This window comes from Capra hircus, chromosome 4 (genome assembly GCF_001704415.2).
Source record: "Capra hircus breed San Clemente chromosome 4, ASM170441v1, whole genome shotgun sequence".
Classification (NCBI taxonomy): Eukaryota; Metazoa; Chordata; class Mammalia; order Artiodactyla; family Bovidae; genus Capra; species Capra hircus.
This window is the reverse complement of record NC_030811.1, coordinates 29,135,992-29,160,559: the sequence shown is the minus strand read 5'-3', so window position 1 is coordinate 29,160,559 and position 24,568 is coordinate 29,135,992. Positions and strand designations below refer to the sequence as shown.

At 38.0% G+C, this 24,568-nt stretch overlaps 1 protein-coding gene across 1 annotated transcript in view; it reads right to left on the bottom strand.

The window, feature by feature from the left end:
* The window catches only part of GRM8 (glutamate metabotropic receptor 8), an 880,134-nt gene that overhangs the window by 323,527 nt on the left and 532,039 nt on the right, over nt 1-24,568 (bottom strand). The window contains exon 7 of the mRNA XM_018046971.1: nt 21,759-21,959. Coding sequence (XP_017902460.1) covers nt 21,759-21,959 — 201 coding nt within the window. The remainder of the gene's footprint in view (nt 1-21,758; nt 21,960-24,568) is intronic.

Below are 24,568 nucleotides of genomic sequence, written 5' to 3'. Positions count from 1 at the left end.
ACTGAAATTTCATCACCTCCACTAGCTTTGTTCATAGTGATGCTTCCTAAGGCCCACCTGACTTCACATTCCAGGATGTCTGGCTCTAGGTAAGTGATCACACCATGGTGATTATCTGAGTCATGAAGATATTTTTTTGTACAGTTCTTCTGTGTATTCTTGCCACCTCTTCTTAATATCTTCTTCTTCTGTTAGGTCCCTACAATTTCTGTCCTTTATCGAGCCCATCTTTGCATGAAATGTTCCCTTGGTATCTCTAATTTTCTTGACGAGATCTCTAGTCTTTCCCATTCTACTGTTTGCCTCTATTTCTTTGCACTGACCACTGATGAAGGCTTTCTTATCTCTCCTTGCTATTCTTTGGAACTCTGCATTCAAATGGCTATATCTTTCCTTTTCACCTTTGCTTTTCACTTATCTTCTTCTCACAGCTATTTGTAAGGAATCCTCAGACAGCCATTTTGCTTTTTTGCATTTCTTTTTCTTGGGGGTGGTCTTGATCCCTGTCTCCTGTACAAAGTCATGAACCTCCATCCATAGTTCATCAGGCACTCTATCAGATCTAGTCCCTTAAATCTATTTCTCACTTCCACTGTATAATCGTAAGGGATTTGATTTAGGTCATACCTGAATGGTCTAGTCATTTTCCCTACTTTCTTCAATTTAAGTCTGAATTTGACAGTAAGAAGTTCATGATCTGAGCCATAGTCAGCTCCGGGTCTTGTTTTCGCTGACTGTATAGAGCTTCTCTATCTTTGGCTGCAAAGAATATAATCAATCTGATTTCGGTGTTGACCATCTGGTGATGTCCATGTGTAGAGTCTTCTTTTGTGTTGTTGGAAGAAGGTGTTTGCTATGACCAGTGCATGCTCTTGGCAAAACTCTATTAACCTTTGCCCTGTTTCATTCCGTATTCCAAGGCCAAATCTGCCTGTTAATCTGGGTGTTTCTTGACTTCCTACTTTTGCGTTCCAGTCCCCTATAATGCAAAGGATATCATTTTTGGGTATTAGTTCTAAAAGGTCTTGTAGGTTTTCATAGAAGTGTTCAACTTCAGTTTCTTCAGCATTACTGGGTGGGGCATAGACTTGGATTACCATTGTACTGAATGGTTTGCCTTGGAAACGAACAGAGATCATTCTGTCATTTTTGAGAGTGCATCCAAGCACTGCATTTTGGACTCTTTTGTTGACTATGATGGCTACTCCATTTCTTCCAAGGGATTCCTGCCCGCAGTAGTAGATACAATGATCATCTGAGTTAAATTCACCCAGTCCAGTCCATTTTAGTTTTCTGATTCCTAGAATGTCGACTTTCACTCTTGCCATTTCCTGTCTGACCACTTCCAATTTGCCTTGATTCATGGACCTAACATTCCAGGTTCCTATACAATATTGCCCTTTACAGCATCGGACCTTGCTTCTATCACCAGTCAATCCACAACTGAGTGTTGGTCTAATTGCCATAATCACCATAGTAATTAGGTATGCAACTTTGAGCTAAGACTTCAAGATCTCAAACCCTGCTTCTAACACTTGACTAGGTAAGTGAACTAAATATTTTCTTCAATCTCCTGATTTGCACAAATAAGGATAAAATTTGTTCCTACATCATCAGATTGTTTTCAGAATTCAATGAGATAATGTTTAGAAATATATAAACAATGCTTTGAAATACACCTGGAACATCATAAGTACCCCAGAAATGTTAACATTTGTATTGGCTTCATATTTTCATGGAAATTCAAGAAAAAAGAAACAAATGTGAATAAAGTGCCAAACTGAAATTTTAAATAGAAGAATTGTACTCAACTATAATTTCAACACCCAACAGAAAAGCCAACCTCTGCTTTTCAGTGTTGTGTAGCTTTTTTATTTTTATTTATTTTTTTTGCTACTGCTACATCCTTAATTTTCTGGTTTTTATTACAATGGACAGCAATAGATTAAAGATTATGTCTTAGGATGACATTTCTTCTATGTATTATAAACTTTTATTTCATGTGTTTGCATTACTTTATTGTGCTTATGTACTTTATTGTATCCAAATTCAAATTGCAACTCCTTAAAGGACTTGCTTTGAATATATGGTTTGGATAGGAAGACTAGGAATACCCAAGTCCTGTCTTGGTTTGATCAACCCTCCTATGGAGGCCTCCCAGGAAACATATACATAAAGAAGGCAAAAGAAAGTACTTTATGATTTAATTTGATTATTAACTCTGTCCCTGGCCTCAAACTCCATAGGAACTTCACAAACCAGGGGAGACAATAGGCAGAGTTCCTTGCCTCTATGTTAGTTAAGGAAATGAACCAGGGAATTCTTGGTAGTCGAAGTATTAAGAATTAGCCTTCCAATACAGGGGAGGGGGGTTCGAACCATAGTCAGAGAGCTAACATTCCACATGCCACCAGGCAACTAAGCTCATGTGCTGGCAGCTACTGAGCCTGCACACCACAATGAAGACCCTGCACCTCAACTAAGACCTGACACTCCCAAATAAGTAAATACTGAAAAAAGAAAATGAACCAGTTACACAAGCAAGACCCAGTTTGGGGCTGAACTAAGCCAGCATGCCTCAGACCTTCTCAGACTAAAACTGTGATCTTTGGACAGTGGCCACATGTGAGAAAGCATAGCCACAGTGTAAAAGCTAGATGGCCTGGCCTGTTTGGAGAGAGCACCCCAGCACCTAACTACTGCTGTTCCTTCAGGGACCCACCAATGAATAGCCATGTTCACTCATTCTTAGCCAGAAGATGACTCCTCCTAGGAATACAGTGAAGTGAAGTCGCTCAGTCGTGTCCGACTCTTTGCAACCCCATGGACTGTAGCCTATCAGGCTCCCCTGTCCATGGGATTTTCCAGGCAAGAGTGATGGAGTGGATTGCCATTTCCTTCTCCAGGGGATCTTCCCGACCCAGGAATAGAACCCGGGTCTCCCGCGTTGCAGGCAGACGCTTTACCATCTGAGCCACCAGGGAATATAGTAATCAAGCCTCAGATCTGACTCACTCAAATCACTCTCTTCCTCCTTGAGGCTTGAAGAACACTCAGTGATAATACAGTAGAAAGCCTTTACTTTCCCTATAAGCCCACAGCAGTTGTTAAAATCTCTGAAAAGTAAAACGTGTGCCATGTGTAAAACAGATAGCTAGTGGGGATCTGCTACACAGCACAGGGTGTTCAGCTAGGTGCTCTGTGGTGTCCTAAAGGGGATGGGATGGGGTGAGGAGGGGGTGAGAGGAAGGACTAAGAGGGAGGGAACATATACATACACATAGTCGATTCACTTTGTTGTACAGTAGAAACTAATACAACATTGTAAAGCAATTATACTCCTATAAAAAAGATTTTTTTTAAATGTGACTAGTTATTATCTGATGTAGTTTGCTGTGCTATACTTCCGCACAACTGCTACTGTAATCTGGGAAATAACTGCAAGACAAAATATTTCTCCAGTGTTCAGTAGCATCATGTTCACAGTGTGAACTTCAAAGGACAGCCTCACGGGAAGGACATGCTTGGACCATTAAGCCACCTGGGCTTCCATGGGTCTCTCCAAAGTGTTTATAAGATAATGTGCCATTTTGCGAATTTTAGAAAATACCGTACTTTTTTTTTAGCAAAAAAGACTGTGACCCCAGAGACAGAAGAGACACATTTAGCATGACATTGACACCAATCCCTTTTCTGCCTTAAGGCTTTTGTACCAGTTTGTTCTTAGGCTCTGATCCTTCTCATAATTCAGGTCTCAGTTTAAATATCACTATATTCATGATGATTTACCATCTCCCCTATGGTCCCATCCTCCCTATTCCACCACATTCTACGTGCATGCTTGCTTAGTGGCTCAGCCATGTCCAGCTCATTTGTGACCCCATGGACTGCACCCTAGATAGCATATTAAAAAGCAGAGACAGTACTTTGCCAACAAAGGTCCATCTAGTCAAAGCTATGGTTTTTCCAGTAGTCATGTATGGATGTGAGAGTTGAACTATAAAGAAAGCTGAGCACCGAAGAATTGATGCTTTTGAACTGTGGTGTTGGAGAAGACTCTGGAGAGTCCCTTGGACTGCAAGGAGATCCAAACAGTCCATCTGAAAGGAAATCAATCCTGCATATTCATTGGAAGGACTGATGCTGAAGCTGAAACTCCAATACTTTGGCCACCTGATGCAAGGAGCTGACTCATTTGAAAAGACCCTGATGCTGGGAAAAATTGAAGGTGGGAGGAGAAGGGGATGATAGAGGATGAGATGGTTGGATGGCATCACTGACTCAATGGACATGAGTCTGAGAAAACACCAGGAGTTGGCGATGGACAGGGAGTCCTGGTGTGCTGTATTCCATGCGGTTGCAAAGAGTTGGACACAACTGAGCAACTGAACTGAACTGGACTGCACTCCACCAGGCTCCTTTGTCCATGGGACTTTTCAGGCAAAAATATTGAAGTGGGTTGCCATTTCCTTCTCCCGGAAATCTTCTCAACCCAGAGAACAAACTACAGGCACATTCTTTACCTGAGGAGCCACCAGGGAAGCCCATTTTCTCTATGTTGGCATTGTTAATTCTTCACATTTTGTAGTTGTTTGTTAACTGACTGCTAGCCCTGCTAAACTGAGCTTCCTGAGGGCACTGTCTTTATTCAGCAATTTTAATAGGCTACTTTCAAAGCAATATCCTATTTCAGCTCCTTTGAAACTTGGACCACTACACAGAGAGTTGAAAATTCTGGGTCTAGTCTCAATTCTGGAGAAGGCAATGGCAACCCACTCCAGTACTCTTGCCTGGAAAATCCCATGGATGGAGGAGCTTGGTAGGTTGCAGTCCATCAGGTCCTGAAGAGTCAGGCACGACTGAGTGACTTCACTTTCACTTTTCACTTTCGTGCATTGGAGAAGGAAATGGCCACCCACTCCAGTGTTCTTGCCTGGAGAATCCCAGGGACAGGGGAGCCTGGTGGGCTTCCGTCTATGGGGTCGCACAGAGTCGGACACAACTGAAGCGACTTAGCAGCAGCAGCAGCAGCCGCAGCAGCAGCCGCAGCAGCAGCAGCAGTCTCAATTCCTTGATTTAGTATCTAGGAATCTTAAATACATTACTTAACTTTTATACATCTCTGTTGTCAAATGGCATAATAACATCCACTTACTTGCCCTCCCACATACAACTGCTAAGGTTAATGAGAGAATATATATGAAAGCACTTTAAAGTAAAAAAGCATTAAGATGCCTGGGACTGTTATTGTGATATGGTGAAATTCAAGGTAATTAGCACTAAAAAGGCTTAATTATGTATAAATTTAAAATTTGTCATCAAAAGAAATCTTTCACTAAGATACAAAATAAGAAAACCCAGGGAATGATTTTTTAGAGACTTATCATCTTAACATATACACATTTGTTTGAACGCAAATCCCAGATGACAAGATTACTTTTCACCTAAAATACTAATAAGATTTTGACAATTCAGGGTCTAGGATGAGAAAAGAAAACAATACACAAAAGTTTTCAGCAATAACATTTTTTCATAAACAGCATATAGTTAATTTTGTTTGACCCTTTCTCCTATATACTTCAAGTGGTCAGAACCCACTCTAGAATTATTTGTATTTGTGACATCATTATCTTTGCCAGGAAACTATGAAAAGCCTTTTTAATCACAATGATTAAGTAATCAAATTCCCTTATCCACAGAGGGAAGTATTTAAAACCTATCACTAAATAATGACATGGCATTTAATATTTTGTCACTAATTAAAATCAAATGATAGGCATGAATAGGCTAGTCAGGAATTATTACTTCAAAGATCTCTTTCAATGCACAGGGTTAATTATTTATGTAAGGTTGAATTTCTAAGCATAGCTTCTGGTGCTATCAAATAGGACCACAGATCACCTAAACTCACATCTGGCCCTTTCTGAATGGAGGATCTCAAACTGCAGTAGATAGCTAACATTTTTAATAGCACATTACACTAATCTGCAACACACCATGCCAAAATTATGATATTCTAAAAGTGTAGTGCTGAAGAATTGGTGCTTTACAACTGTGGTGTTGGAGAAGACTCTTGAGAGTCCCTTGGACTGCAAGGAGATCCAACCAGTCCATTCTGAAGGAGATCAGTCTTGGGTGTTCATTGGAAGGACTGATGTTAAAGCTGAAACTCCAATACTTTGGCCACCTCATGTGAAGAGTTGACTCACTAGAAAAGACCCTAATTCTGGGAGGGATTGGGGGCAGGAGGAGAAGGGGATGACGGAGGATGAGATGGCTGGATGGCATTACTGACTCGATAGACATGAGTTTGAGTGGACTCTGGGATTTGGTGATGGACAGGGAGGCCTGGCGTGCTGCGATTCATGGGGTCGCAGAGTCGGACATGACTGAGTGACTGAACTGAAAAATGTAGTAAAGAAGATGGATGTTGATCACAGTACTTAGTACATTTCTGATTGTTACTGTTATCAATTCTTAGATTAAAAATAATAAAATAATACAGGTAGTGAACTGACATTGGAAACACTTTCTGTAAAAGCCAGTCAAAGTTGATATAAGCTCAAAGGTCATTTGGTTTATCTAATCCCAGTTCAAAGTATTAAGCATTTCAATGATTCTACTTTTACTCAATCTCCATTAAGTTAGAAAATTTTTACCTTGACATTGAAAAGAAATATATCCTTTTATTCCATAATACCATTTTACTATTTTTATTTACTTGCTCTATTTTTATAGAAAGGGAGGTGTGTGTGTACATATGCACTTAAAAGCTCTTGATTTTAGATCTGTTAAATAGATCTACTTAGATCTGTTGTAGGACTTAAAGGTGCTCAGATGAAACCATCCTTGAGTTTGCTAAATACATTACTTTATTTTGATAAACATTTTGTGTGTGGAGGTTGCTAGAAAACCAATGAACTGGTTATTTTCTGCTGCAGTACCTGTAAAGTAGATTGCTATCATGCTCAAAAGCCAAAAGACTTCAAGTAATGCTGAAAAGAAAAAAATCCAACATGAAACGGTATTTGTTCATTCATATATTAGCATATAATTGCCAAAAGTAATATCATTTAAATTTTGCATCTACAGCCCACTTTAAAGGCTAAAATGGATCAAACTGATGAAGCACACCTGTAAAGGTATTATGTATTATGCACACATTGCAAAAAAGTCTCAGTATTTTTTAACAATATCTGATAGCTTGTGTGCCTATATATAGGAAAACTATGTTGAAGAAGATAAAACTTTCTCACTTAAACTACTAGTTAACTACAGTCTTTGGGAGAAAATGTCACCTCCTTCCCTCACCCCAAACTAGTTTCTGTGTATAAAACATATCAGTTCTCTCTTTGGTGTGGGTTAAAGCATATCTAGTAGGATCAGAAAGATGTGTGCATGCATGCTAAGTTGCTTCAGTTGTGTCCAACTATCTGTGATCCTATGGACTGTAATCCACCAGGCTCCTCCATCCATAGGGATTCTCCAGAGAAGAATACTGCAGTGGGTTGCCATTTCTTTCTCCAAAGGATCTTTCCAACACAGGGAACAAACTGGGTCTCCTACGGTTCCTGTATTGCAGGCAGATTCTTTACCACTGAGCCACTGGAGAAGCCCCAGAAAGATATAACCCACTAATTCTCACTTAAATACAACCTGGGAAAAAACATTCCCGAAACGTCAGTCTGAAGGTTTTTGTTTTTGTCTATAGAGGGCCAATATTATTTTGAGTGGGCTTCCCTAGTGGCTCAGCCTTAAAGAATCCAACTATAATGCAGGAGACACAGGAGACATGGGTTTGATCCCTGGGTAGGGAAAATTCCCCCAGAGGAGGGCATGGCAACCCACTCCAGTATTCTTGCCTGGAGAATACCCATGGACAGAGAAGCCTGGTAGGATATAGTCCATAAGGTCGCAAAGAGTCAGACATGACTGAAGTGACTTAGCATGTAATATTATTTTGAAAGATAAACATGAAGATAGAAAAATCAGAGATCACTTATTTCTGAAAGTGAATGCAATGTGCAATCAAGAACACTGCAGTTTTCTCAAATACCTCTGAATACTCTAGAATTTATTGACCCTAGAATTTGCAACAACTCTGATATGTTGTTATGAATAGCTAAGTAAGGAGAGCAAATGTGTTTTCCTTTCTGGTAAAATAAGAGGATGACATGCCAAATTCTGCAGTGATGTTTTGGGTATTTGGGAATTACACTAGAGCACCAGCTGGAAGAGTATAATTTCTTTCTCTTTGGTGCCTAGGACTGAGACTGGTGGAATTAAGAGTAATTTTTCATGATGCTGATTAAAGTTGAAATAGTTATGAGAATGCTGGTAGGTAAATACATATAGAATGCAAGTTTGTCAATATTATAGAATACATATCAAGAACCATAATGTAAACTATGGACTTTGGATGATAATGATGTGTCTATGTAGGTTAATTGGCTATAACACATGTACCACTCTGGTTCAAGAAGTGGATAGTTGGGAGAAGCTATGTGGTGTGTCTATGGGGGGGGAGGCGGGTAGACAGGGGGATATATGGAAACTTTCTGTACTTTCCACTTAATTTTGCTGTGAACCTAAAATGGCTTTAAAAGATTGTCTATAACTTTTTAAAAAATTATGAAAGAACATGACCAAGATGAGAATATTATTAGAAGTAATATTTTTTACCACTTCCTAAGAAATTGTAGGTATTATATTAAAATGTTAATTTTTCCTCCATTATAAACTTCATTAATAGATATTAAGTGTTATTATTTCATAAAATAATTCATTAGACTTTAAAAAATTAAATTCTCAATATGCAACAAAGTAAATTAAATAACTGAATCTGATGTTAATAGAGAGAGAGATAATGGTGGGAATGTGCTTTACTTCCTTTTTATCAAAAGTTACAGTGAAATGAAGCCAGGCATAAAAGAGTACAGATTATGTAGCTTCATTTATATGAGCACAGAAGCTGGCAACCCGAGTCTGCGCTGTTCTGAGTCAGGACAGTAACTTACTAGAGAGACATGTACTGACGGGAAGAGCACAGGAAGGCTTCAAGGTGGCAGCTGGAGATTCAGAGGAGTTGACTGGCTGTTATGGATACTGATTTAGGTGATTTCAGGCTGTAAAAAATTGATGGAGCTGTCAACTTATCGCAGTCTTCTGTACATATGTTATCCTTTTTTGAGAAGCCAAAAAAAGGCAGTTCTTCATTTCATGAAGTTCTGAATGAAGCAAAGGAGATTGAGGTGAGGCTATACACCTTTTTGTATAAGCCTCTGGTTTATATAAAGACAGAGAAAAATGAAAAGAAAGTAAAGAGAAAGGAGCTGGGAGGAATGGCCTTTTGGATGTATTGTTAAACAGGTTAGAATTTCTCAGTGGGACATCTGTGTAACCTAGACAGTCAGGAAAGAAAAACATAAAAAATGAGGAAAGCTTTCTTAAATAGGATTCAGGATTATGAGTAAGGTAGAAATTAATAAATATCTTTCTGAGGGACTTATATCACATCCCTCTCACTTGCCAAAATGTACACTGCCATTTTTATTTTGAATTACTTTTTTAAATGATAGGGTTTATATGACCAACATAGACAGCATATTAAAAAGCGTAGACATTACTTTGCCAACAAAGGTCCATCTAGCCAAAGCTATGGTTTTTAAAGTAGTCATGTATGGATGTGAGAGTTGGAGTATTAAAAGCTGAGCACCGAAGACTTGATGTTTTTGAACTGTAGTGTTGGAGAAGACTCTTGAGGGTCCCTTGGACTGTAAGGAGATCCAAACAGTCCATCCAAAAGGAAATCAATCCTGAATATTTTGGAAGGACTGATGTTGAAGCTGAAACTCCAATACTTCAGCCAGCTGATGTGAAGAGCTGACTCATTTGAAAAGACCCTGATGCTGGGAAAGATTGAGGGCAGGAGAAGGGGATGACAGAGGATGAGATGGTTGGATGGCATCACTGACTCAATGAACATGAGTTTGAGCAAGCTCCAGGGGTTGGTGACGGTCAGAGAAGCCTGGCATGCTGCAGTCCATGGGGTTGCAAAGAGTCAGACACGACTGAGTCACTGAACTGAATTGAACTGATGACTTTTAACTAATGCTGTCATATGGAATTCACTCTCCTCTCTTCTGTGGGAATGGATAACTCGAATGGGATGTGCACTGGTATAACAGTATTCTCTGGTGAAGCTGAGTACAAAGACCTACAGCTAAATTATTTGCGCAGGTCATAGATGTCTTTCATAATCTATGCCTAAGTGAGTTTCCAAGTTTCTTAGCATACGAGGTGTATTCTATTCCAGTACACATACCCTGAACACTATTTCAAGAAACAGCCCCCACCTCTTTACCTATCTGATCATTTTATTCAAGGCAGAATGGATTAGACTGGCCTCTATACCCTGTTATTACTATATCTCACCCTAAACCACTAAAAAAAAAAAAAGAAGGGTCTGAAGGTGACTAAAAGAAAAAGTGAATGAGAAAGCTTAATCAACCTTGAAGATAGATGAGTTAAGCCTTGAAGAAATAAGACATTAATTTCAGACAACACAGCATTACTGATTCTAAGAAATTTATATTGGCACAACCTTGTAAATCAACTATACTTCAATAAAAAAATGTTTTAAAGGAAATTTAATGGATGTTTTTGAAACTAAAGTGTGTAAGGGAATATATAAATGTATTTGAGGGATATTTATGTGTGTATGTTTGAAATTAAGTAAACACATACAGAAGATTTAGTTTTGTCATGGAGCAGAGGAAAAAATAGTTACTATTTGTTGATTATTCACAACATGCCAGGGGTTGTGAATTATCTCATTAAATGCTCACAATGACACTACAAGGTAGGTATGATGATTATTTCCATGCAAAGATGAGAACATGGAAGCTCTAAAAATTAAATGACTTATCCAAGGTTTCACCACTTAAGTGCAAGAGTTACAATTTTAGTTCCCATCTCTGTTTCAGTTGAAAGCTCATACCCTTAGTCACTGTTACTGTCTTGATTACTGAATGATCACAAGAGCAAATGGAGAAACATAAGGCAAGAAAAGAAGACAAAAGGAGAGGAAAAGAAGTTTAAGATCTGAAGGCATATGAAGAAAGAAAAAGGAGACAAGAGAACTGAAAGAGAGACAAAATATAAATAGCCCAGTGAGGCACAAAATAGACATTCAATAAATGCTTGTTGAATGAAGTTATATGACATAATAAATGAAATAAATGTCATAAATAATGTGACATTCCATACACTGAAAAAAGAAATTGATCATCTTTCCTTAACTTGGGTGTTTCAGTTCAGTTCAGTTACTCAGTTGTGTCTGACTCCTTGTGACCCCATGGACTGCAGCATGCCAGACTTCTCTGTCCATCACCAACTCCTGGAGCTTGTTCAAACTCATGTTCATTGAGTAAGTGATGCCATCCAACCAGCTCATCCCTGTCATCTCCTTCTCCTCCCACCTTCAATCTTTCCCAGCATCAGGGTCTTTTCAAATGAGTCAGCTTTTCGCATCACCTGGCTGAAGTACCGGAGTTTCAGCTTCAACATCAGTCCTTCCAAAGAACACCCAGGACTGATTTCCTTAGGGATGGACTGGTTGGATCTCTCAAGGGACTCTCAAGAGTCTTCTCCAACACCACAGTTCAAAAGCATCAATTCTTTGGCGCTCAGCTTTCTTCATAGTCCAACTCTCACATCCATACATGACCACTGGAAAAACCATAGCCTTAACTAGATGGGCCTTTGTTGGCAAAGTACTGTCTCTGCTTTTTAGAATGCTGTCGAGATTGGTCTCTTTCTTCCAAAGAGCAAGTGTCTTTTAATTTCATGGCTGCCGTCACAATCCGCAGTGATTTTGGAGCCCAAAAATTAAACTCTCTCACTGTTTCTGTTGTTTCCCCAACTATTTGTCATGAACTCATGGGACCAGATGCCCTGACCTTAGTTTTCTGAATGTTGAGCTTTAAGCCAATTTTTTCACTTTCCACTTTCACTTTCATCAAGAGGCTTTTTAGTTTCTGTTCACTTTCTGTCATAAGGGCAGTGTCACCTACATATCTGAGGTTATTGATATTTCTCCCGGCAATCTTGATTCCAGCTTGTGCTTCATCTAGCCCAGCATTTTGCATGATGTACTCTGCACAGAAGCTAAATAAGCAGGATGACAAAATGCACCTGAACATAACCTTTCCTGATTTGGAACCAGTCTGTTGTCATATGTCCAGTTCTAACTCTTGCTTCTTGACCTGCATACAGATTTCTCAGGAGGCAGGTTAGGAGGTCTGGTATTCCCATCTCTTTAAGAATTGTTCACAGTTTGTTGTGATCTACACAAAGACTTTGGCATAGTCAATAAAGCAGAAATAGATGTTTTTCTGGAACTCTCTTGCTTTTTCGATGATCCAACAGATGTTGGCTATTTGATCTCTGGTTCCTCTGCCTTTTCTAAACCCAGCTTGAATATCTGGAAGTTCACAGTTCACATACAAAGGTGTTTTTTACATGGTTCAAAAGAAAAGTTATTGTACAGTCATGGGTTTTAATACATTCAAAAGCTTGGGAAGATCAAAATCCCCAAAGTGTAATAATTAGATACCCAAATTAAAAATAATTTCTCATTCATATTCTTTACTTTCAAACTAACTTCTTGATTAAAGTTTAATGTAATTATAAGAGTTAATAACCTTAAAGAGAAAAATAATCAAGTCTCCATTATAATTTTCAGGTAGATTCGTTCTGAAGTGAAATATCACTAGAAAATAATTATCCCTAATAGAATGGGAACTATTCTAATAAATACTTACTTTCATTTAAAAAGTGGATAATTTTGAAGGAAATAGAAGAAACAGTGAGAAAATGAGCCCAGTTTGATCTACCCTAGACTCAGCAGACACCCATATGAGCAGTAGCGTACTCTGCCATGTACTTTGAGAAACTTGTAAAAACATTCATACTTCTGTTCCTTTTTCTGAGAAACTGACCCTTCTGGGGAAACCTTGTTGATTGGTGCCCTAGCAGAAGCATTTTTCCAACCTATGCCTTGTTTTTGCTCCCACTAGTGATCCTTATTGGAGAAGGCAATGGCACCCCACTTCAGTACTCTTGCCTGGAAAATCCCATGGGCGGAGGAGCCCGGTAGGCTGCAGTCCATGGGGTCATGAAGAGTCAGACATGACTGAGCAACTTCACTTTCACTTTCAAACACTGGAGAAGGAAATGGCAACCCACTCCAGTGTTCTTGCCTGGAGAATCCCAGGGACGGGGGAGCCTGGTGGGCTGCCGTCTCTGGGGTCGCACAGAGTTGGACACGACTGAAGCTACTCAGCAGCAGCAGCGATCATTATACATAGAGCTTTTACACTCTGCATCCTTCTGAAAAGTCTCAAGTCCTTGGTCCCATTCCACTCATCTCATCACCTTTAAGTACTAACTTCTTTTTTTACCTATTAATATTCTCACACATAAGACAGTATATCTCTAATTAAGCACTTTCTATATATTATCATGTTAGATTTCACATGAGCTCTAATATATATATATATATACTATTAATATCCCCATTGTATAAATAAGAAAACAAAGATTTAGAGAGGTGTTGTTACTTGACTGAGAGATCACAAAGTAGTGAGTGCTGAAACTGGATTTAAATTCTCGGTACTTCTGATCACTGTGATAAACACAAATCATTAAATGTGAACGCCATCAGAAAGTCCCCGTTACCTCAGTTCCTCTCAGTTCTTCATCTATGTCCTTATCCTTCATTCTAGGCTGCATCCCTGTTTTGAGTCAACACCAATACTTAACCCTCAGCTAGTGAGCCCGTGGTACCTCATCTAATTCTGGAATTTGCTTATCCTTTTCCCCTAATTTTTGGCACATGAGGAAGTTCATGAATTATAAGGACAACGAACAAGTAAAAGAAACCCACTGCAGTAGGTGAAGTCGAGGAGGATCCAAGGAGGAACTAAGGCAAGTCTATTGTTTGCCTGAAGCTTTGATGGATGCCGCCTACATCTTGGCCCACATGTAAGTCTATACATGAAGGGAAGAAATGAGAGTGCTTGTTCTTCGTGACTATCAGAGAAATTAGACTTAAGCTCCCCCCACACACAGTTTATCATCTTAGAAAATGGAGGCAAGTATAATTATGCTGCTAAATTCCATGATGGCTTCACTTGTAGGATTAATATTTTTTAACCAGCCTGAAGTTTCCTTAATCAGAAATTGAAATATTACCTAATTTCAAGTCAACCTGTTTATTTATCACTACATATTCAATATTGCTACATATGCCATTCACTTTTTTTTAATGCATAAATATTTCCAGGAATTACTTCACGGCCTGCAAATTTCCATCTTGAAGAATAAATCATATAATGTACATCAAAATGATTAATAATGATTTTCTCAATTTTATTTCAAGTACGGTAACTATCAAAAACATATAACCTTATGTTTAAGGTTAACACAGAAACACTTCATCGCATTTGATTTTTCTTCAACTCTATTTACCAAATAAGTAATATCTAATCACAAGGAAATGATGCATCATAACTTCGAGTTGACATTTTTTTGTCAGTTTTTCCATATAGTGATATTTTATGTCTCATTTCTACTTATAAAGGTTCATAAAATAAAGCTGTGTTAAGCCAATTTTATCAATGGTATAGACACTAAAACACTCTACTCAGTGCTCTGTTGTCATCTAAATGGGAAGGGACTCTAGAAAGAGTGGACATATGTATATGTGCAACTGATTCACTTTGCTGCACAGCAGAAATCAACACAACATTGAAAGGAACTATTCTCCAATAAAAATTAATTTTAAAAAATGACAACACTAAATAATAAAGATATATGCACCCAAAAATGATACCAATTAATCCTAGTAATGGAGTTGTCACAAACAGTTACAAAGAAAGATCATTTGGGGAGGTAAAGATATTTCTCAAAACCTTCCAGTTTCTAATCAAAGCACAGTGCCTAGAAAAGAGCCAGCACTCAAATGATTCTTTCTTCCCTTCCTCCCTCTTTCATTTCTTTATAGTCCATCTGTACTTTCCTTTTCCCCTTTCAGGCACTCTTCTCTCCTGGAAATGACTGGAACAGTCTCTTAACTTGTCATGCCTATCTTCAATCTCTCCCTCCTGTCTGCAAATTGCTGCCATAGTTATTTTGCTAAAACACAAATCCTAGCACTTCACTGTCCTGTCAGAAAGCTTCACTTTCCTGTTGCCTCCTGTGTCACATTCAAACATCAGAGTTTGGCAGGGATTTCTAACAGGCCCAAGTTCATGTTGCTAATCTCATCTTCAGACTGCTCCCATGTCAGTCCCTTGAATTCTTATACTGAGGATGCTTACTTTCTCAGAACACATACTCTCACCTGTCTTCCGTCTCCTATTAAACAGCTTTGTCTGCCATGAATATCCTTTCCCATCTTGTCCACCTAGAGAAATGTCACTTTCTATTTGTAATTTAAATCAGATGTCATCTGCTGTCTGTACTGTATTCTTTGAGCACCCCCCAACCCCCTAGGCTAAGCTCCCTAATCTCAGTCTTACGCTGTATTTGTACAAGCCCATGCCTCTATCACATCACTTATCAAATTGAATTATTGTTGGTAACATGTTTGTACCTCTGCTTTGTTAAGCTATAACATTTGAAAATTCATAGAACCACACTTTATTAATCTTTGCATTTTTAATGCCTAGCAGAAAGCCCTTTTATCAGATACTTTTTACAATTCCCAGTAAAATAAATGTGGGTTAATGGAATTATTCATAAAAAATAAAAATAAACTTAAAAGAAAACAGTAAGAACACTGACAGGTATCTATATTTATAAAATATGCCATTATCTTTAAAATAATCTGCAGTGAAAATAGAGCTGGAAGAGAACCGAGGTTATTTTAGTATAATCCTTTCATCCAAAAGAGGCTTTCCAGGCAGTGCTAGTGGTAAAGAACTGGCCTGCCAACGCAGGAGACTTTTGAGACTCAGGTTTGATCCCTGGGCTGGGAAGATCCCTTGGAAAAGGGCATGACAACACACTCCAGTATTCTTGCCTGGGAAATCCCATGGACAGAGGAACCTGGGGGGCTATAGTCCATAGGGTCACAAAAAACAGTGGGATACAAAGCAACTTAGCACTCCATCTAAAAAATAAACCATCTTCTTCTATATTTTCTTCTTTTGCTTCTCCTTTTCACCTAACTCTAAAATAAATTCCAAATGGATAAGACTCTCTGATATGGAGAAATCATGATTACTTGATTTTACTGTAAATTGATAATTAATAAATGTCTTTTCCCACTGAGTTTTAACTCATCTTTATCACATCATAAATTCATATGTATGTATATACATATACAAACTGATTATTATTTTATTATATATTTCTGGCTATTTCTATCTGGTTGCATTTACTATATGTCTATTCTGGTACTAGTTTCATATTGAATTGATTACTATAACTTAACATTATGCTTAAATGTTAATATGTTTGGTAGGAATATTTTTTCCTTCAAAATCATTTTAGTTACTTTTACTCATTTATATTCACAGTTAAAATTTTAAATATTATTTCAAATTCCAGAAGATGCTCCTTTGTCATTTTGGTTGGAATTATACTAAGCCTGAATACAGATTTACTCATAAAAGAATAACATTTTTTCCTAGAATTTATTTTTGTGTCTACAAACAACAGATGTGGATGTCCCTCAATAAAGTTGTCTTCATATAGAGCTTTCATATTTTTTGGTTCCATTTATTCCAAGATATTGTCTATGTATATTTTGCAAAGAAAATAGAGTCCCATTTCCCATATGAATTAATGGCTTCTTACTAGTTTGTAGGAAAGTTTGTAATGTTTTAATAATATTTTTAAATTTGATCATCTTAAAGTATTCTGATATATTCTTCAATGTATTGTCTTGATATCAAATCATTTGAAATAATCATAATACTATTTCCTTTTTCCTTTTTAGTAGCAATCTCTGTTATTTTTGTTCCTTGTTTTATCTCAATGGCTAAAATTGATAGACTACTAATAACAGTGCTAATAGGACTAATTTGTCTCTGCAACAAGAATAACTATAAATAAATATATAACTATTTATAGGCCAAGAAAGATGTGCTTATACTGTTAAACATTTATTCCATTTCTAGTTTGGTTATGTACTTATAACAGAAATGTTTATATTTTAAGCAAATGGCTTTTTATAGATCTTAGGAGATACTGTTCATTGTCTTATTTGACCTATTAGCATGCTTGCAATGCATTTCCTAGTATTAAGCAGTATTTAATTCTTTTAGATAGATTAGAGGTACTATACACAATCCAGTCTGTAATGTTCAGAGACTCTCAGAATTGCATATTTGGAAAACTTTCAGTAAGTCCATAAAATAATAAAGTTTCTAAAGAAAAGAAACTTCTGATAAACTCCATCTCTATACCAGTCTCTGTAATCAGGCGAATGTTTACATATGCTTCTTAGAATAATGAGCATTGACATGGTTAGACCACTATCTCACTGTGAGTTTAAGGAAGGTACTTCATTCAGAGAATTCAATCAAACATGAAGGCTTGCATTCATTAAATAATTCCAATACTGATTCCTCTCTCAGATTCCCACCAATTGTATGTGATTCTTAATTGTGTCTCCTCTACCTTGACAAAAACTCACCCACCTAGAGAAGCAAAGAGATTCAAAGACCACAGCATCACCCCTTCCTTAGGTTTTCATCTCTCTGCTCACTTTATTTAAACTTTCCCCCTAAGTCACTGATAGAAACTTCCTAAATGTCCCTTTCACCCACTAGGAGTGCCTCACAACAGCTAAGTTTGTACTATCTGCTCCTTCCCATCAATAATTTGGAACAGGTCTGACATCAAACTTAAGTTTAGCTAATGAGATTCAAGTTTCCAAGAAGTTAGAATTGAGACTTAAAACACATACATGTTCATCTTAGCACATGTTCCAAACAGCAAACAAATTCTAAAAATTGTGCTACCTACCCTAAGAACCTACAAGTAGAGAAAACCCATATAGGAAGAACAAAACAAAGCAGACAGAAAGATGTTTGGATTTCTAAAAGGTTTTAGTACTTATAATCAGTTATTTTCTTAGGCCCTTCTACACTCTGCCAGGGGGGTTCTTGACACAGCTTCATAAATCCTCCTTTTAGCTTAAGCAAGCTTAAGTTGGTTTCTGTTACCTACAGTCAAACAGCCCTGATTTGTATGCCGACTCTGTCCTGCTCAGCTATAGAGAAGTAAGGAGTCATTTCTGGAATTCTATCCAACACTTTTTCTTTGTGATGAATAAGGTTCTCATGGCAACAGAAAAATCTTTGATTCTATACAAGATGTACAGTATTAATATTATACTGCCTATAGACCAGACCAGAGGAAGAAATTGACATTGTTGCTTAAGTACCTGAAAAATCTGAACTCTTCTTTATTTTATGTCTTTCTTTTGATAAATTCTTACATTTAAAAAATTTATAGAAATAGCATTTTGTTCAACTGGTAGCAATAAAAGTAATCCTAAAAGGCAAGCCTTTGTTTCCCTCCAGCTTCCCAAGTAAAATTTTGTTAAATAGCACTGCTTATTAGGCTGTCAAAGTCTTATATGATACTTTTCTTTTAGAAATAATTTCTAAGAAAATGAATTCTCTCCTAAAAAATAGATAAACTTGCTTCTATCATGTAATGAAGCTTATGTATTCCATCAAATGTCCCTTTACATTCTGACTGCTTAGGAAGCTCAGTGCTTAACCTAGTCCTTCCTTCTTACTATTGTACCAGACACAGTTCTTTACTATATTCGTGTCTCCTCCTTTCAATTGTCCTGATGATGTATTTTACTTGAACAGCCCTACGTGTCTTTTTATCCGAAACTGGCAAGGTATTAATAATGAATGAATGCTAACAATAAGCCAATAATGAAATAAATAATTGATAAACATCCTGAAAATTACTGAAAATCAAATTAGATATCCCAGGATAATCTGGGTATACTCAGGTCTCTTACCCTATTATTATTACAGTACTATTATTACCAGCTATTGGAACACAGCCAAATTTTAAGCCATTAGCAAAATAAATCTCCAAGGAGCTCAAAGAGATTCTGTTTTAAGTTCATACACTGAAATTCTTATATTTTACATGATCCTCATCTGGAGCACATTTTCTCTTGTATCAGACAAAGTTCTATTATGCTTCAGTGGGTTCCTATTGCTTTCAAGATGAAGAACATAGTGTAGGAATGACCTGTAAGACCTCATGACCTTTCTGGTCCTGTCTACTGTTTTATCCTTCTCTCTCACTTTCATCTCAATTCCAGCTGTTTCTAACTCCCTAGAATAGGGACATATTCCCCTATTATACACTTTAAGTCCAACATACCTTCTCTTTCAATACTCATTGCAGATTACATAATTACACCTTTGTGTGCTTTTTTGATTGATATCTAAATTCCCCAAGAAACTTAGGTCTGTTTGAACTGTTTTTACCAGTAATGTATCTTTGCTGCTGCTAAGTCACTTCAGTCATGTCCGACTCTGTGCGACCCCATAGACAGCAGCCCACCAGGCTCCCCTGTCCCTGGGATTCTCCAGGCAAGAACACTGGAGTGGATTGCCATTTCCTTCTCCACCTATCATAATGTTTAACACAGTCTTCCTTGGTGGCTCAGAGGTTAAAGCATCTGCCTCTGATGCGGGAGACCCGGGTTCAATCCCTGGATCGGGAAGATCCCCTGGAGAAGGAAATGGTAACTCACTCCAGTATTCTTGCCTAGAGAATCCCATGGACAGAGAAGCCTGGTAGGCTACAGTCCACGGGGTCGCAAAGAGTCGGACACTGAGCGACTTCACTTTCACTATGGACTCAATAAATACATTGATGAAGTTTTATGTGTGTTTTTGTGTTCATGAGTGAGTGAGTGAAGTCGCTCAGTCGTGTCCCACTCTTTGCGACCCCATGGCCTGTAGCCTACCAGGCTCCTCCATCTGTGGGATTTCCCAGGCAATAGTACTGGAGTGGGTTGCCATTTCCTTCTCCAGGGGATCTTCCCAACCCAGGGATCGAACCCAGGTCTCCCGCATTGTAGACAGACGCTTTACCGTCTGAGCCACCAGGGAAGTCCTTTGTGTTCACAGTACATTGAGAGAAGCAAATTATGGAAGGGATGAGCCCCTAAAACAATCACAGCAACAGCACCCTGAAAATGTAAAGGGGAAAAAAACTGTAGAAAGTAGACAGAACTCAGAAATCATTGGTGTCTAGAGGCAAATTGTGTTAATAATCATTAGACATTATGACTTTTTTAGTAGTCTTAATGGCATCATTATATTACAGTATGGTATGATAATTAAAGTCATCAAGGAAGGGTTAGGTTTTTATCTATGGTTAAGAGAGAAATTGGTAATTCACCTTTAAAGTGCTTTAATCCAATGTTTCTTTAAAAGATCTGCCTCTCTTCTGGAAATGAGCTTCAGTTTATAAAAAAATATATTCATTTGCATTCCTCTTTCCACTGTTTAACAATTTAGATAAACAAAGTGTTCCCCAACCTCACATTAGGGGAGGTTGCATTGTAACACTCCTCTTGCGCTCCATTTAATCACTGTAAGAAAATTATTTTCAAATCCCCCTTACTATTTATATTCTCAACAAAAGGAACAGCATTATGTAATGTTTCACCAAAATTCTGTTGAAAAAAGAGGGTCCTTTGGATTGAATGTAAACCAAATTGTGCCTCCCATTGCCTGAACAGAGCAAAAGAAGAAGTTTCCACTTGAATTCTAAATTGAAGATGACCTTGTGCTTTTTTGAGAAAGGCTGGCAGCTGAGGTCACTGGAGTGTATTATGATGGACAGTGAAGCACTGTGCGTGGCTCGGAGGCATGTCCATTGTGTGGACTACAGCCAAACAGAAAGAATTAGACAGCTCAGAGCATTCTATCATTTCATTTGAAAATAATGGTCAAAGTCATGAGCAGCAACCATTACAACTTTCATGAAAGAACAGCAGAATTCAATAGTTTCATCACTCAAGACAGGCAGTTTGGCTATTCTCAGCCAAGTACTATGAATCCAGCATATTCTGTACTAATTTCTTGTGTCACTTGGAGAAGCAGCATTTCTGCTGCGGCAGTAGGCAAATCTCATCTCTACTTCATAGCATGTAGTTCTGCCTTACACGATACAGCTCATTGCTTCAAATTGACCCAGTTGTTGAAAGAAATACAAAGAAAAAGAAGCTGTGGAAACTTAACCCAGAGCTTTTAGAATGTAAATATACAGCAGCTCTGAATCACTCCCTCTTCCTCAAGTCATCTTACTGTTTAAAATGCTGAAAATTGGTTTTAAAACAAAATGTGAACAATGCCTTCTCTAATAATGGCATGAACAAAACATTTTCGAAGAAGTCTAATCTGTTGTCAGTGGTTCCAAATGAGCCTCCTAAGTTGTTTCTGAAAGAGCGATTTTTGATTGATAGCAGCTTATTTTTAACTTCTGCTTCTTTCAGGAACAGATAAATGGTAGCACACACAAAAAAATGTGTTTGAGATTTAAAAGCAGGTGGAAAAACTCACACTTCTGATTAAAAGGGGAACTGCTTCGCATCCTATGTTTCCCACTCTGCTGGAGAATATTCTATATATAGGGAGAATAGCCACACCCTGTCACTTCTCAAGTGTTTAGATACCAAAAAAGTTGCAACTTACCATTAAAATTTACAGCCCGAATATAACCAAGTAGTTCTTTCCCATCAATGGTACTCATTCGTGGGCAAATGCCAATGTATCCCGGGCAGACATCTTTGTGCATATTGTGCAGGGCATAAGCCATGGAATACACAGCATCAATTACAAATTGGACCTTTCCCTCCTGTTCATAAGATGAATCCCGTGCAATTCGCTCCAGCCCTGTAAAAGAATGGAAAGCCATCAGCTGGGGTTGCTGCTGCTGCTGCTAAGTCACTTCAGTCATCTCCAACCCTGTGCAACCCCAGAGACGGCAGCCCACCAGTCTCCCCCATCCCTGGGATTCTCCAGGCAAGAACACTGGAGTGGGTTGCCATTTCCTTCTCCAATGCATGAAAGTGAAAAGTGAAAGTGAAGTCACTCAGTTGTGTCCAACTTTTAGCGACCCTATGGACTGCAGCCCACCAGGCTCCTCCGTCCATGGGAGTTTCCAGGCAGGAGTACTGGAGTGGGGTGCCACTGCCTTCTCCATCAACTGGAGTTAGATTTCACTAAAAGATGGAATAAGGGCTAAGATTTTCACCATCTGAGGCACACCTAATGAGACAAAACTATTTGATTTTACTCGATTATTTTAGTCCTATTCTTACTGAGTTAGGTTTTTAAGCTGGGTATTGAATTTTTATTGAGAAAGAATAGAAACTATCCCATTAGCAACAAAAAGATATAAAGTAAATAAAAGACATATAGTTTCATTATCTTCATTTCCACCTTATTGAGTTCTATTATACATTACATGTTAGTAATTACCTAGCATTCTGGTAGTGATTCGATCTTTTAAGTAAAATGTGTAGACTGTTGTTCTTTTCATTCACGTCAGCTCCCAGAGCATTATCTAATAAGTGGCCCAAAGTAAGATCTCCATCATAACCCCAGGTCTGTCCCTGTTTAAAAAGTGCTGTTTGGGAGCTCTTTTTGTAAATATTAAATGACAATATTTCCTTAAGTGCACTGCTTATCTCTAGGGCTTCCCTGGTGGCTCAGATGGTGAAGAATCCTCCTGCAGTGTAGGAGACCCAGGTTTGATCCCTGGGTCAGGAAGATCCCCCTGAGAAGGAAATGGCAACCCACTCCTGTATTCTTGCCTGGAGAATTTCATGGGTAGTGAAGCCTGGCTGGCTACAGTTCATGAGATCGCAGAGCTGGACACAACTCAGCAACCAATGCTTTTATCTTTAGAAGAATCATTCAATTTGTTTTCTTCTTAATTTCTTCTCAAATAAAAACTCAATTTTATGTTTTTATTATTTTTTTCCAGCTTATTGATATACAATTGACATATAATACCATGTAAGTTTAAGAAACATAATGTGATGATTTAATATACATGCATACTGTGACATGATCACCACCGTAAGGTTAGTTACCATAAGCATCACTCACAGAGTTCCCTTTTTACTCCTTGTGGTGAGAACTTTTAAGATCTATAAGAACTTTCAAGTATACAATACTGCGTTGTTAACTATAGTCATCTTGCTATACATTGTATAAATGATGCAGAGCTCTTAAAATGAAGTCATTCAGAATAATTGTTTTAGGTTTATTGAGGGTTGAGAATAGGCCTTGGAAATTATACCTTTAACTTCATGTTTATCATTTAACATGTGATATAAATACAGAGTTAAAAATGGAAGATAAATTTAATGTTAAAGTTAGATGAAATATAATTAGTTATAATCCAACCTTTTCACTCTAAAGATGAGGAAACCAAGATTATGGAAGTGAAATTCACTTAGACACCCAGAGCAGATACAGGAACCATTTCCACTTCTCCAAATTGACATCAATATTCTCTCAGTCACCAGAAGAATGGGGTAGATGGCAAGAATATTGAATACACAAGGAAAAAAAGAAAAAAAAAAAACAGGTCTTTCTATCTCTGTGCAGTGTCTTGTCTCCTGGATCCTAGAATAATCTTTATTGCTTATGGCCAGAATGCCATCAAGTGACTTAAGGACATTGAGGGCTTATTAAAGAAAGCAAAAAGGATCTCCTCTCACTTTCACATTCCTTTAAACTTTATTCATCTGATAACACTAGGAGAGAGCAAAAGCAAGCACTTTAAAATTTCCCATAAATGTCAGTTAGTTAACTTTAATAAACAGTCTTTAAGTTCAACAAATATTATCTTTCTTCACACTAATGCATATTTCCTCTAAATTTAGAGAGATTAATTTAAGTGGTTATTTTATATTTGGGTCCTATACTCTGATAAAATCAGTGACTTTTTTCTAGACAAATGTAGTAGTTAATTTATTCATTTTCATTTATCCAACATTGAACATTTTTTCCTCTATGCATGTGTGCTCAGTCATATCTGGCTCTTTTCAGCTTCAAGGACTGCCAGGCTTCTCTGTCCAAGGGATTTCCCAGGCAAGAATACTGGAGTGGGTTGCCATTTCCTTCTCCAATGCATGAAAGTGAAAAGTGAAAGTGAAGTTGCTCAGTCGTGCCTGACTCTTAGCGACCCCATGGACTGCAGCCCAGCAGGCTCCTCCATCCATGGGATTTTCCAGGCAAGAGTACCGGAGTGGGGTGCCATTGCCTTCTCCATGAGATCTTTCTGACCCTGGGATTGAACCCAAGTCTCCTGCATTGGCAGGCAGATTCTTTAACACTGAATCACCTAGGAAACCTCAATCACTTGTTATACTCAGGTCTAAGTGATTGAGGCTCCCAGGTAGTATTCAATGCTTATGTCCAGAATTTCATCAAGTGACCTGTGAAAACAGTCCTTCCAGCTTCTACCTAAAATTTCTCTCCTATGATTT